The sequence below is a fragment of the Panthera tigris genome, chromosome C1, assembly GCF_018350195.1.
Source record: "Panthera tigris isolate Pti1 chromosome C1, P.tigris_Pti1_mat1.1, whole genome shotgun sequence".
Lineage (NCBI taxonomy): Eukaryota > Metazoa > Chordata > Mammalia > Carnivora > Felidae > Panthera > Panthera tigris.
In genome coordinates, this window is record NC_056667.1 from 180897164 (window position 1) to 180911876 (window position 14713).

Genomic DNA, 14713 nt, shown 5'->3' on the forward strand with positions numbered 1-14713 from the left:
ATAGTGAGTCTTAAAAAATTATTACTTAGATGCACAGTCCTTGTAGTGGTAGACATGGCACTGTGAAGGAAGTTTGATTTAGAAGCTATTTTCTATTTACTTGTCAAGTGATGGAGTTGCTGTTAGTCATATTGTAATGTCCCTTCAACTTTGGTACATTCAGTGCAAAATATTTCGGGGAATTTTTTTTGTACCTTTATAAAAATAAAAGGCCCTTTTGTTCCCTTGAGAGTGCTTAAAAGGATACGTACTAGCATGATGCCCGAGTAAGCATGGAACATGAAAATGGAACAGGTGATACATACGGAACAGGTAGGTTCTTATATACATCTTAAAGAACATAAATATAATGAACCTATGAAAAATAAACAGAACTCACTGTGTATTTTTTCCTGATATGCTGTGATTAATTGCTAGTTATTTTTAAATTGTTTTCATGCATTATAAAGCATAAAATCTGTCATTAGTTATTCATTGTAGAACAGTTTGTCTTCAGCCATAATTACACACATACCACTTTGCATATACATTGTCACAGACCACCTTATTGCAAATCTTTAAAGTTACCTCATGTTGACTTGGTTTCATTTTCACTTGTGTCCCATGAAAGCTGAAACCTATGGTGCACACCATGCAGGCACTCATAGCAAGAAAATGAATATTCTGCTACAACGTAGGGCTTAAATGAATGTACTTTTAGGAAATATATTTGTTTTTATTATATTATTTAACTTGAGCTAATTTGGAGATTGGGCCAAGTGCTGCCAGTTGGGCTTGAACCGCGTTCAAAGGTAAGTTTCAAGATTCTCCCGAGTCCCTGAAAGTTACCATGGAGCTGATCGTGTACAGGTTCATCTTTGTCTTGGAACATAACACAAATGGAAAAAAGTTTGGCAGTCAACAACTGTTGATTGAAAGACTGTTGGGTAGTTCCCTGGGCATCAAGCTCACCCAAATCCTTCCAAGAGGACTCATCACCACTATCCGGACCCCATTGTGACAGAGCATGTGTTCCTGGAAAATAATAGCACTCAGCTTGACTCTAGTGGAAGCATACTCTTGAAACTTCCAACATTCAGTCATTCTTCTAGACAGCAGCTTCTGAAATTGCCTGTCCATACAGAGCCTGGCATCGTTCTTCCAGGTCACTCAAGTCCAAAGGTACTTGTTTCTTCAACTGCTGTCAAGAGTTTTTCATAAAGCATGGAGAATGATGGGTACGGGGGGAGATCCAGACGGTTGAAACAAGTGTGAGCTCTGCAAACAGAAGCAGCAGTACAAAGATTAACGTGCTTTGAACGAAATGAGATTGGGGTGTGTGTGTGTGTGTGTGCGCACGCACGTGCGTGCACACACATGTGTTCATGCTCGTCTTTCATAATCAGATTGTTTGTTGCCAATTTTCACACTTATTTTTTGGAGAAACTGTGAAAACATTTGAATTTCTAAAGAGGAATGGGGTATTTAAAAAATATTTTCTTGGGGCGCCTGGGTGGCTCAGTTGGTTAGGCGTCCGACTTCGGCTCAGGTCATGATCTCACGGTCTGTGAGTTCGAGCCCCGCGTCGGGCTCTGTGCTGACAGCTCAGAGCCTGGAGCCCATTTCAGATTCTGTGTCTCCCTCTCTCTCTGCCCCTCCCCTGTTCATGCTCTCTCTCTGTCTCAAAAATAAATAAACGTTAAAAAAAATATATTTTCTTTGTTTTCACAACCATTTAAAATCCACATTACATACATATTGCTTTGTTTAGTTGTCTAAGAACTGCAAAGACAAGTTTGATTTTTTGCATCTCTTTTGATGTTATACTTTTTTTCTAAGTTTTTATTTGAATTCCAGTTAGTGAACATACAGTGTAATATAAGTTTCAGGTGTACAATTTAGAGATTCAACACTTACACAGACATGAATGTAAGTTCTTGCAAAGTAATTCATTTTCAGAGTTTGATTTTGCATGGATGTCTCAGAAAATCTAGGGTTTTACATTCTGTCATTTTGTTGGGCACAGAAGAGCACTGAGTATCTCTGAAGACTGGCTTAGAGTCTTGGGGAAATTCCCTGGCTGGATTTTCCTGCCGAGGTCAGTAGACCATTGTTACTTCTTCCAATCCTGTGCTATAATCTGTTTTCTCCTAACTCGCAGTACAAAATCATGGCCATTTAAATCATTACATTAAGTATTCTTTTTTAGAAATACCTCCCCTTTTGCCAAGATAGGAAAAAAATATGCTTTCCTGTTATTTGCACCTGAATCACAATAAAAAATAGACAGTCTCCAAATAGTACATCTTATCAGGAAAAAAATCTGCACTTTTGACATGGAATAGGAAGCATTTTATTCTGAATGTACAACAGCTTCTTTGTGGGGGCTAAACAACGTTGACTAAAAAAAACTGCTCCCAAATTCATATGTAATTTTAGGAGTTATAATTACTGATGGACTATTTTTACAAAGTTACATGTTTAAATTTTCACTCTCATAAATCACTTTACCCTTAAGACGTAAATATAATTATATTCCTAGATGCAGTTTAGTGCCATGGAAGGATGAGAAGTTTGAAGCTGAACAGACCGGGGTTTGAATTCTAGATCTACCACCCAGCTGTGTGATTTGGAGTTATTAAAACTCCCTGAGACTCCATTTCTCACCTATAAAATGAGAATAATATCATTTGTCTCAGAAGGATCCAAAGAATTAAATGAAGAATTAAAGAATTAAATCAAGTAACAGAAGCGTGTTTAATATCATGCCTGGCTCACACTGTTTGACCAATAAATAAGGGATGTATTGTTAGCTACATTTCATTACCATCAAAAAGATTTGCTCTAGTTGCCTTCATTAAATTGCCAAAAGATAATCATGACTCATGGAAATGACAAAATAACAAAGAGATAATCAAGCAGGTGTCTGGCCACGTGCCTTTTTAGAGCAGGAATGCAAAGGGGCTCAATTATAAGAATATCAGTTTTAGGACAGAGATATGGTACTGGCTCAGAGTTTATGACTGTTGTTATTACAAATGCTAGATATATGGGGGGCAGTCATCTAATTAATCATTGTACCCAAACACGTTTTTAACATAACAAACTATTTCAGAATTGCATTTAATATAATTCTTGTTAATGTAGTTCTTGTTGTATCTCCCTTACACTGGAACCTCAACTTGGAGGCCTCAAGGAAGATGTTTAGCTTTTTTTTTTTTAATGTTTTATTTATTTTTGAGAGAGAGAGAGAGAGAGAGTATGAGCTGGGCAGGGGCAGAGAGAGAGGGAGACAGAATCCACAAAGCAGACTCCAGGCTCTCAGCTGTCAGCACAGAGCCCGATGTGAGGCTCGAACCCACGAACCACGAGATCATGACCAGAGCCGAAGTCGGATACTCAACCAACTGAGCCACCCAGGCGTCCCGAAGACGTTCAACTTTAAAAAAACTAAACTAGCATACTAAAAGATAGTCCTAGAATGGTTTAAAAGATAGTACTAGGATAGTCCTTGTGTGTATACCAGTATAGAATTATTAAATGAAGACTTTATCTCTGTTCTAGGGAAATGAGAAGAAGCAGAGAAGTAAATATGTTTTGAATATAATTATATGCCGGGCTTTGTATTTAGATGAATAACATTCATTATCCCATTAGACTAAAAGATAATGCTTTGTTAAATGAAATATAAAAGTTTTCATTTCTTTGGTGACCGACATGGCTGAGCATCTTTCTCCAAGTTAGCTTGCTTGTAACATTTCCTATTTTGTGACCTACATGTTCATCTCCTTGGCCTGTTTATCTTTTCAAGTGTTCTTTTTTTTGAGAGAGAGAGAGAAAGAGAGGGAGGGAGGGAAAGAGGGAAGGAAAGAGAGAGAGAGAGAGAGGGAGGGAGAGAGAGAGAATGAGCAGAAGAGCAGCAGAAAGAGGGGAAGAGAGAGAATCCCAAGCAGGCTCTGCACCTGCCCCCACCCGGGGCTCCATCTCATGAACTGTGATATCACAACCTGAGCCGAGTCAGATGCTCAACTGATTGAGCCACCCAGGCATCTGGTATTAGCCAATTTTAAGTGCAGTTCTGTAGCATTAAGTACATCGACAGTGTTTTGCAACTATCACTACCACCCATCTCTGAAACTTTAAAATCTTTCCAAGCTGAAACTATACTATTGAACACCAACTCCAATCCTCTCTTACCCCTGCAACCACAACTCTATTTTCTATGTATTTCACTATAGTAGGTACCTTTTGTCACTGGAATCATTGTCCCTTATGATGGGCTTATTTCACTGAGCATAATAATGTCTTCCAGGCCCATATTATAGCATGGATCAGAACTTCCTTTTTTTTTTTTTTTTTTTTTTTTGAGGTTGAATAATACTCCATTGCAGGTATATACTGCATTTTGTTAATCCATTCATCCACTGATGGACAAGGGTTGTTTCCATCTTTTAGCTATTAAAAAAAATGTTATGTACATTGGTGTGCAAGTATCTTGTCAAGTCCCTGCTTTTAATTCTTTTTGTGTATATACCCAGGAATGGAATTGCTGGATCATATAGCAATTCTATTGTAAATTTTTTTTAATTAAAAAAAATTCTTTTAAAATGTTTATTTATTTTTGAGAGAGAGAGGGAGAGAGAGAGACAGAGAGAGACAGAGAGAGAGAGTTCAAGCAGGGAGGGGAAGAGAAAGAGGGAGACACAGAACCCAAAGCAGGCTCCAGGCTCTGAGCTGTCAGCACAGAGCCCAACACAGGGCTGGAACTCACAAACCATGAAATCATGACCTGAGCCGAAGTCAGAAGCTCAACTGACTGAGTCACCCAGGTGCCCCTCTATTGTAAATTTTTTTAAGAACTGCTATACTGTTTTCCACAATGGCTACATCATTCTACATTCCTATCAGCAGTGAACAAGGGTTCCAATTTGTGTACATCCTTATCAATATTTATTGTTATTATTATTTTTATAACAGCCATCCTCTGAGTGTGAAGTCCATTTTGTCATTTAAAGCTTTAGGATTTCTTATTGATTGGCATAAACAGTACAAAATAAAGAGATTAACTCTTGTATTATCTCTGGCTAATCTCTTCAGCCATTCACTTTTTAATTTAGTTATGCCTTTTATTTACAGAACAACGTAAACCTGGTTCTTTGTTATCCATTTCTGATACGTTGTCATTCTGTCTTCAGTGTATTGATAAGAAGGATGTTGAAAAAGTGATCATTATTGCTTATACCCAGTAGGAGTTTTTTGTTGTCTATGCTTTTCTTTTGGTAGTGCTGGTGTATTAAAGAGTGCTATAGATCAACTTTGGGGACAACTTTTCTCAAAAGAGTAGCTCATAGTTGTAATCTTGAATAGATACGTGTGAACTCATTTTCATGAATTGAGTCATTTTGGGTGAATTAGGAAATAAAAATAGTTCAAGATGACCCATTTGCTAGCTAAGCAATAATCCCTAATTAATGGTTTATTTGCTTAGGACAGGGCATGACTATCGGTGTAATTTATCACACCCTAGTTAAGCCTGTTCCTTCCCTCTTGACACCAAATATTTTCCCTTAACTAGAGGCTAGTTTTAGCTAATTAAGAATTAACAGAATGGTCACATACATAGGAATAGGGATTCATAAATAGTAATGTTTAAAGTCCCCAGTTAAGTTCTTGCACATACTTAATTGCAGAATTTTAATTCACTGTGGGTCTGTGGCAGGCAAATTCTAAGATGACTCACCATGACCCAGGCCTTTGTATAATCCCCATCTTTCGAGCATGAGTGGGATTTGTAACTTGCAATCCATGGAATATGGCACAGGTGAAGGTATACTGCAGATGTAATTAAAGCCAGGAGTTGATTTTAAGTTAAACAAAAGGGTGATTATCCTGGGTTGGCCTGACCTAATTAGGCGAGACCTTTAAAAAAGCATCAGGGGCGCCAGGGTGGCTTAGTCGGTTAAGCGTCCGACTTCAGCTCAGGTCACGATCTCACGATCCGTGAGTTCGAGCCCCGAGTGAGGCTCTGGGCTGATGGCTCAGAGCCTGGAGCCTGCTTCCGATTCTGTGTCTCCCTCTCTCTCTGCCCCTCCCCCGTTCATGCTCTGTCTCTCTCTGTCTCAAAAATAAATAAACGTTAAAAAAAAAATTAAAAAAAAATTAAAAAGCATCAGGGAGGTCAGAGACTCTCAATGTTGCTGGATTTAAAGAAGTCACCTGCCATGGATTCTATAGCCACAATTTTGCCAACAGCTTAAAAGAGCTTGGAAGCAGGTCCAGTTGAGCCTCCAGATGAGAATGCATTCCAGCCAATACCCTGATTTCAGTCTTGTGAGATGCTGAGCAGAAGACCCAGCTGAGCCATGCGTGAACTCCTGATCCGAAGAAAGTGATATAATTGTGTGTTGGTTTAAGGTGCTAAGTTTGTGCTAATTGGTGATGCAGCAATAGAAAATGACTGCAGGTCTCAAGGCAGTAGAACAGTCCAAGGAAAGGAGGTAAGTGTGATGAATGTAATACAGTAGAATCACCCTATCATGGATAGGCAGGGGGCACAGCTGAGAGTAAACAGATATCCTTCCACTCCCCGGTATCTGAGCAGAGAAACAGGAACTCGGCATGTCTCTCTCTCTGCAGTTTCTGTAGTATCTTTGCAGATACTATGGTATCTTATCCAGTAAATCTATAAGTCTGAATGGTTTTTTTTTAAGCCTGAGTACTCTTCTCTCTAAAGACTCAGATCTCAACACAAAGGGAAGGACTGGACAACTTTTTTTGATCCTCTTCAGTCATAAGACACAATCACCATTACTGATCCATAATCTAAGATGATCACTGCTTCCAAAATTATATCTAGTTGTATAACATATGGTTACCATAAAAGAACTTTCCCTCTGAATAAACTAAATAGCTTCTCTAGAAAATGCTTCACGAGGATGGAGAGTATATATACTGTGGAGGGGGAAACTGCAGAAAGATTAAGTGGTTTTCCCAAGGTCAAAGTTGAGTCAGTGGCCAAATCAAAAATAGGACCCCAACCTAGGGGAAGTCCAAGATGAAACCGAAAGCAGGAATGTTCATGGGCTCTGTTCTTTCATTTTTTGAAGTCTGAGTGTTAATTTTATCCTACTCCTGACTGTGAACTGTTAGTTCACAGACCACATACATTAGAGGACATCCTACTTGAACATCATATTACATTACATACATTTTGATGACAAGGTAGCCAAATGAAGCTTCAAATATTTTTTAAATGAATGACTCAATCACAATATGCAGTAGCTCTGGGGAAAATGGTCTGCATTAGGTCAGTCCAGAAAACCTTGGGAGATACCAGGGGATTTTTAGGCTCAGTTCAAACCATCCAGTCCTATCTCAGGCTTACCAGAAAGCAGAGGTACGTTAAGGGACACACTGAAGTGCCTTGGAATCACCCAAGAAGCCTGTTTACCTTGGAGATTTTTGGCTCCACCCCCTAAGATTCTAATTCAGAAAGTTTAGGGTGGGCCTAGGGATCCGTATTTTAACAATCACTACAAGTGAGTCCGATGCAGGTGGTCTCCACCACTGGACAGACATCAAGTGGATGAGAAATAAGATATCGACATTGGCTATCTACATCAGCATTTTGTATGCCTGCAAAAATTTCAAAACTCCTTATAAACAAGACAGCATTGCTAATAAGGAAATTGAGGAATAGTGTGGTTAAATAAATTGCCCAATATTTACCATCAACCTGCAGTATGAGCCAAGAAGAGGAAAAGCAAAACAAAACACAATCCTCTGAGGCCTTTCACACTCCTCCCTCTCCCGCCCCATTCCATGTCCTAAGAAAACTCTAGCAGAAAATAACAGGAGGGCTCTTAGACTATGTTGACATTGGCAGCAAAAGCACATCCAGTTATTCAGTCTCAATAAAAGGACATTTTTCAAATCTTTCAAAGCCAGCTACACTAAGGCTATAATGAGTTTACCTCATTTTAATCTATGCAGCCAGAACCACTCAAGGAGGGCAGGTCTGAACCCATCTTTGGGAAATCGTGCAGCCATCAATATAAAGAAGATTTAAAGCCCTCCAGACATCTGGTATGACTTAATCTCTTGGTGCTTTCTGTATTCTTCAAACGTTAACCAGGTCACATGCTTACTCTCTCTTCTTTCCTATAGATAGACAAGTCAATTATCTAAATCCAGTGAGCCCAAAGTATCACAATCCCCTCTAAATTTTCACAGTAAATTAATGAATTTCTCCTCTCTCTCTCTCTTTCAGTGTGTGTGTGTGTGTGTGTGTGTGTGTGTGTGTGTGTGTGTACTTATTAATTGATTCCCCATTTTCCCAGGACTGATTTTTTGGTAGCTTTAGGACTCAAAATGTAAGACAAATAAGAAATTACAAACAGGATTTTAAATTAAAAGAGAAAACGAGGGACAGAGAGAGAGGGAGAAAGAGAAGGAGAAAATCATGGATCTCATTTTATCAAGTAGGTGTAGTCCTAGAAACAAAATATATTTGAGTCTAATAAATCCTTTGTACTTGCATTATTATTTAGAAAGTGCTTTACTCTCTTTTTTCCAATCGGCAGTGGTGCATAATCCTTCAGATTTGTCTCCTTACTCCTATTCCCACCTCTTTATCAAGTAATTAATAAGTCAAAAGCAGACACAGGCATTCTGGAAAATTCCTAAGGAACCTTGGAACATATTACTTGTTAATGTCTAGATTCCTTTGAAAATGTGAGTATTCCTGACCTAAATTACCTTTCAAGGCCACAGTTTGCCTCTGTGAGTGTCCACAGGCTTTCCCCTAAGGGAATCAGGTGTGCCTGCAGTTCTGGTTGTCAGGGCTGCTGGGGGCAGGGCCAGAGTGGGCCTGTAGTTGGGCTGTGGAGTACGCAAAGGGGGGTTTCCTCCAGGCTCTCCGGGGCCTCTAATTCAGGGCTCAATGACACTTCTGGCAGCATCCAAGACTGTTTCCCTGTAAAACCTCTTACACTATTTCTCCCCCTGAAGATGCCATATTCTGAAAGCTTGTCCTCCCCACACAAAGTACCATGATGAATAAAGATTCTTCAATTTACACAACATTTCATTTATTCCTTCATTCACTGAACAATTACTTACTGAGTTCCTACTGCATGCCAGGCATTAACCTGTCCCCTGGTAGATGAGGAAGTAAAGTCTGGCCTCTGCCCACAAGGAGAATTTACAACCTGGCATCAAAATATGCAAGCAAATCGGAGGCCCTAAAGCTTGTGCCGTCTGTGCTCTGCACTAGGGGATCTGGCTGGGTGAGTGGGCACTAAAATCCAGCCTACCTTTGCCTATGCTCACCAAACCATGAGCCCTAACTCAGGGCTGCATTCCTCCACAAGGCTACAAGACACAGTTGTCTAATTAATCCAAAAGATCCAGATGAGCTATTAGTGGCCCTGCACACAAACAATTTTAATACAAGGAGTTGCAAGTCTGCTCCGCAGAGTCAGGAAAGGCTTTAAGTGGATACTGTTTGTGCCAAGCCTTGAAGGATTTGTAGGTGTATAGGGTTTTTCTGGATAAACAACAAGGAGAAGGATGTTCTTAGCAGACTGCCCGGAAGTATGGGGAAACAATGCATCATCAGGAAACTCGAGAAGTAAAAGTACTTGAGTGACAGTGGCCAAGACTAGACCATAAGCCAGTTGGGGAGGCAGACCACATCAGGAAGTGAGGTGTGCTCATGCAAAGACCTTTCCCATTTATTCCATAGAGGAAAGGTAGCCGGTGACTAAGTATGGGGAGTAAGATGGCAGAGGTACCATTAAACAAAGCAGGAAATATAGGAAATGGGTGGGGGAATAGACGATGAGTTCAGAGCTTGTAATCAGCATGAAAATTCAAAGTTACCAATCACACAGAATGACAAAATTCAATTAAAGTAATCCAGTGATTGTTTTGTTAGCCTAGATAGATAGATTTATAAACACAAATAAAGGTAAAACTTGTTAGGATTTTAAAAATATTCATAATTTCTGTAATATCCTCATTAATATCTTCTTAGGCCATGAGATTTAGAACAGGAATTCCTGCTAAGACTAGTTCACAAATATTTGTGTAATCCATGGTGACACAGAATAATCCCTGACCTTCACCAGGTGTTCAATAAACGTGAATCAAGGGAAGGGAATTCTGGCCTTTACTACCCCCACTACTCATTTGTCATATCCCATCTGGCGGCCAATGATGTTGGTTACCTGTTCATTTAAATGTCTATTACTTCCTTCACTGTTAAGGTCCACATGGACAGAGATCAATTTATATCTACCACAAGGTTTTGCATACAATAAATGCATAATGAGTATCAAAAGGCTTTTTTAGAGGAAGTCTCTCTGCTAATAATGCCTTCCAAAGTTTCAATAGGACACCTTGGTTAAAATGTACCTGGATTTATAAATACAGTGTGGAATGTCCCCATAGTGGGGATTCCTGCATCTGGGGATGATCGGCGGAAGAAACTTCAACCTACGCACTGTGAGCTTCTTCACCTGTAAATGAAGAAGACTACACACTTGTTAAATGTAAGAATTTAAAGCTGTAGTAGAAAACTCAGTAGGGAACAGTTCCAGGACGAAAACTCCTGGAAGTCCAAGCAAAATATAAATATCCTGAGTGGATATAGCACATTTCTTGCCCACCCAAAGATATACCATGCCAGCTCTGAGGGCTAGATATTAGGAACAACAGTAATAATGGCTAAATCTAGGGGCACCTGGGTGGTGAAGTCATCTAAGTGTCCGACTCTTGGTTTTGGCTCCGGTCATTATCTCATGGTTCATGAGATTGAGTCCCACATTGTGCTCCATGCTGACAGCATGGGGCCTGCTTGGGCTTCTTTCTCTCCCTCTCTCTCTGCCCCTCCCCCGCTCTCTCTCTCTCAAAATAAATAAACTTGAAAAAAAATAATGGCTACATTTATTGAATGATGTAGTAGGCCTCATTTTAAGCACTTTGCATGTGTTACCTCAGTTCATCCTCGAGACAACTTTGTGATGTAATTACTGGTATGTATCTCAATTGTTCAGATGAGGATACAGAGATACAAAAGTGACTCTGGCATATCGCATCTGGAGTAGTCCACAGTCATACCCTAAGTTTAAGAATTCACTAAGAACAGGGGCGCCTGGGTGGCTCAGTCAGCTAAGCGTCCGACTTTGGCTCAGATCATGATCTCACAGTCCATGAGTTTGAGTCCCGCGTCGAGCTCTGTGCTGACGGCTCCGAGCCTGGACCCTGTTTCGGATTCTGTGTCTCCCTCTCTCTCTGCCCCTCCCCTGCTCATGCTCTGTCTCTCTCTGTCTCAAAAATAAATAAAAACATTAAAAAAATTTATTAAAAAAAAAAAGAATTCACTAAGAACAATATTCACTGAGTGCAAATTATATGCCAGGACTCAGCACTATGGGCAAAGCCACATTCAATTCCAACAAGGTCCTTGTTCTCATGGGCTTATATCCTAGAGGGAGAGACAGAAAATCAACAAGTAAACCAATAACTAAACATAATGATTAAGTTGGGGGTATGTCTAATGAAGGAAATAAAGTGTGACAGAGTGACAGGTGCACTGGGGGCACTAGTCTGGAGGGGCTTTCTGAGGAGAACAAGAATTTCTTGGCCTTTTTGTTGTTTTTGTTTTTGTTTTTTGGTAAATGTTTTCATAAGAATAAAAAGCAGAGTTTTAAAAATGAAAAAAGTTGTATCTTTAAAAAATATTTTTATTTTTTAAAGTTCTATTCCACTAGAGAAACTGTCTCCCCGAGACACCCATTTCATAATTAATTCTTGCTTATTTCTTAATTTGGGTCAGCATTTCATTCACAATAATCTCCAGACACAGCCATTTTCAAAACGCTTCCCCCCCTTCAAAAAACCCACTACCCCTCCATCATTATTGCAGCTCTCCAAATCCTTTGTCCCATCATCCTACTTGGCAAGAACCTTCAGAGATGAACACATAAACTCCATACCATGCTGGGAGAGAGGATTTGCCCTGCATTTTCCAGGCTGGCATGTTAGCATCCTGTCTTTCAGAATGTTTAAGAGCAATTGCCATAAAGTGAATTGACTGTCTCGTAAGTACATCAGAGCACCAGGGGATAGGAAATCTACAGAAACTCAAAATACAGAACTAACTACCAACCGCAGAGCAGAGGAAGTGCAGTAATGTGTTCAGGCTATAAGCCTTTGCGGAGACACCCGTCTGCCTCCATCATTATTTATCATCTGCGTCTCTAGTTACTTCATTACCACAAGAGAGAAAAAAAGAGCCATGGACTCAACTTGTACTGGCTTCAGAAACCCTATATACTTTAATACACTTTTTGGCTCACAATGTAAGTAGTGCTACCACAAAGTGAGACTAGGAAATCTGAGAAAATAAGACTCAAATTTGCTTGCTTGAAAGGTTGAAAAGCCCTCCATCATCTGTGTCTAGAAAGGCTAAGATGCCCTCCTGTTTGCCAGAACTGCCCATCCTCATTCTGTACAGCCACTTCCAGCTCTCTAGGCTACAGCCTCTCATATCTGAATGAGATGATGCCAGAACTTTTTAAAAATTTTTTTACATTTATTTATTTTTGAGAAACAGAGTGAGACAAAGCGTGAGCAGGGGAGGGGCAGAGAGAGAAGGAGACACAGAATCTGAAGCAGGCTCCAGGCTCTGAGCAAGCGGTCAGCACAGAGCCTGACGTGGGACTCGAACTCACAAACTGTGAGATCATGACCTGAGCCGAAGTCGGACGCTGAACCGACTGAGCCACCCAGGTGCCCCATGCCAGACTTCTTATAGAATACATTTTGTAAGTAAGAAGAACACCCATCCATTTTGTCTCCAGTCAAAAGAGAGGTCCTACTTTACACGTTAAACACTGTCTCACTAACAGGAAAAAGAAATACATTGGGGTTGACCAGCATGAGACAGACCAGATCTTCAGTTCTGCAACTTAAACCTATCAGGAAATAGCTGGAAAAATGGCTTCAGTATATCCGTTTCAATGATAGGAGAAATGGCCTCAGTCATATAGAACAATCTCTTCAGACTACAGACAATCTTACAGATCTTTTTTTAACATTTAAGCAACACCCCACATTTCAAAGGATGACGCCAATGTTATCAGTCAAAAAATCACTTCTGAAAAAATATATGGTCGTGCATTGAAGTTCTTCTTGTTATATTTTTCCTCCAAGTGTACTTTCTCTGAGGAGCACATCTTCATAGTTATAGCAGTATGGTGGGCTTACGGAAGAGTCAGAATCAAGGGATAAAAAGAACAAAGGAAAGCTACTCTCTCTAAGGACTTTCAAATGCATTATCTTACTCACTTGTCACATCCTCTTTGAGCAGGGCATTGTTGTTCCTATTCTGCAGAGATGGATCAGGCCTCTTGCTTCGGAGCAGAAAGCCAGTATATCCTTGCTCTTTGATCTGCACGCATGCCTCTCCAATAGATAAGCTCACTACCTGTGGAGCAGAATGGCTGAACAGCTATTTCTCCCTATCAGATCTAAAACGTTAGAGCCTGTTATAGACAAGATACGAAAGTAGTCTGCTTGCCTGATGTGCTTCATATATCATCTGTATTTATGCATTTTTATAATCTGGGTAAAACTAGGAATCTAGAACCAACCTTAGGTCATAATGAAGAAAGGAAGAAACAACGTCTGTTGCCCAACTGTGTGTATGCAATGATAATGGAGAACACCATCACTTATAATGAGTCAGCACACAAACTTCCTGGAACTCTCAGGGGGAAGTAGAAAGTGAACCAGCCTGACTCCCAAGATTTTCAGAAACCTCTCACTATAAGTTTTTGTTCAACCAAACCTAATATACCACCCTCTCCCTGGCCTTTTGCACATCAAGTGATCTTCTAGGTCCCAGAGTTAGCTGGTGGCAGAGGCAGGACTAGAACCCAGATCTTCTAACTCCCAACCCTGTGCTCCTTCCAATACACTACTGCCTGATATATTTTACAGATGATGGTGACAGAAATCATAATGGCAGCCACTACTAACTACTCAAGGCCAGGGTCAGCAGTAAATGTTTTACATGAATGATTGCATTGAATCCTCAGAATTACTGACCTACAAAGTAAATAAGGAAACAGAGGCTCAGAAAAATTAAGCAACTTCTCCAAGACTCATCTGCAGGTAAGCAACAGAGCTGGAACGCAGCCCAGTCTCTCTGAAGCTAGGTCTCAGGTCTACGTCAAATTACCTTTCTCTGCTTACCATGTTTGGTGAAAATTGCAGTGATTAAATGTGAACAACTTATATATCTGCTTATTATTACAGTTTATTCCATCTACTTTACAAAAATAAATCTTTATAAAAAACAGATTTCAAGAGTAAGGTGGCACAATTAATCTGCCATTTCCTGCCTCCTTGATGCTAATCTTGAGTTTTTCAGAATGGTGCAAAGCCTTAATCAGACAGTGTGAATCTGTTTTTGAGATACAAATATGTGTTTAAGGTGGGGGTGGGGGAGGGATGATTCAGGTATAAAGAAAATATTTCTTTAAATAATGAAATTACAGTCTCCCAAATCTGGAACATCAGGTATGCTGGCTAATACTTAGGGGTTTGGATGTAGTCCCTCTGTTCACAGATTGAAATATACTGAGGGTGACTGAGGAGGCTTATGCCGGCCCTGAGCTTGCACTGCTCATTGCCGTCTGTATCTGTATTTTCAGTGCCCTTCTTG

General features: G+C 40.0%; 1 protein-coding gene across 7 annotated transcripts in view; it reads right to left on the bottom strand.

Annotated features, from left to right (window-relative positions):
* Window positions 1–856: 856 nt before the first annotated feature.
* HECW2 (HECT, C2 and WW domain containing E3 ubiquitin protein ligase 2) overlaps window positions 857–14713 on the bottom strand; it is a 321506-nt gene continuing 307649 nt past the window's right edge. For all 7 annotated transcript variants that reach the window (XM_042994961.1, XM_007094709.3, XM_042994965.1 and 4 more), the window contains one exon: window positions 857–1257. In XM_042994961.1, the coding sequence (XP_042850895.1) occupies window positions 1146–1257 (112 nt within the window). In that variant the 3' untranslated portion in view covers window positions 857–1145. The remainder of the gene's footprint in view (window positions 1258–14713) is intronic.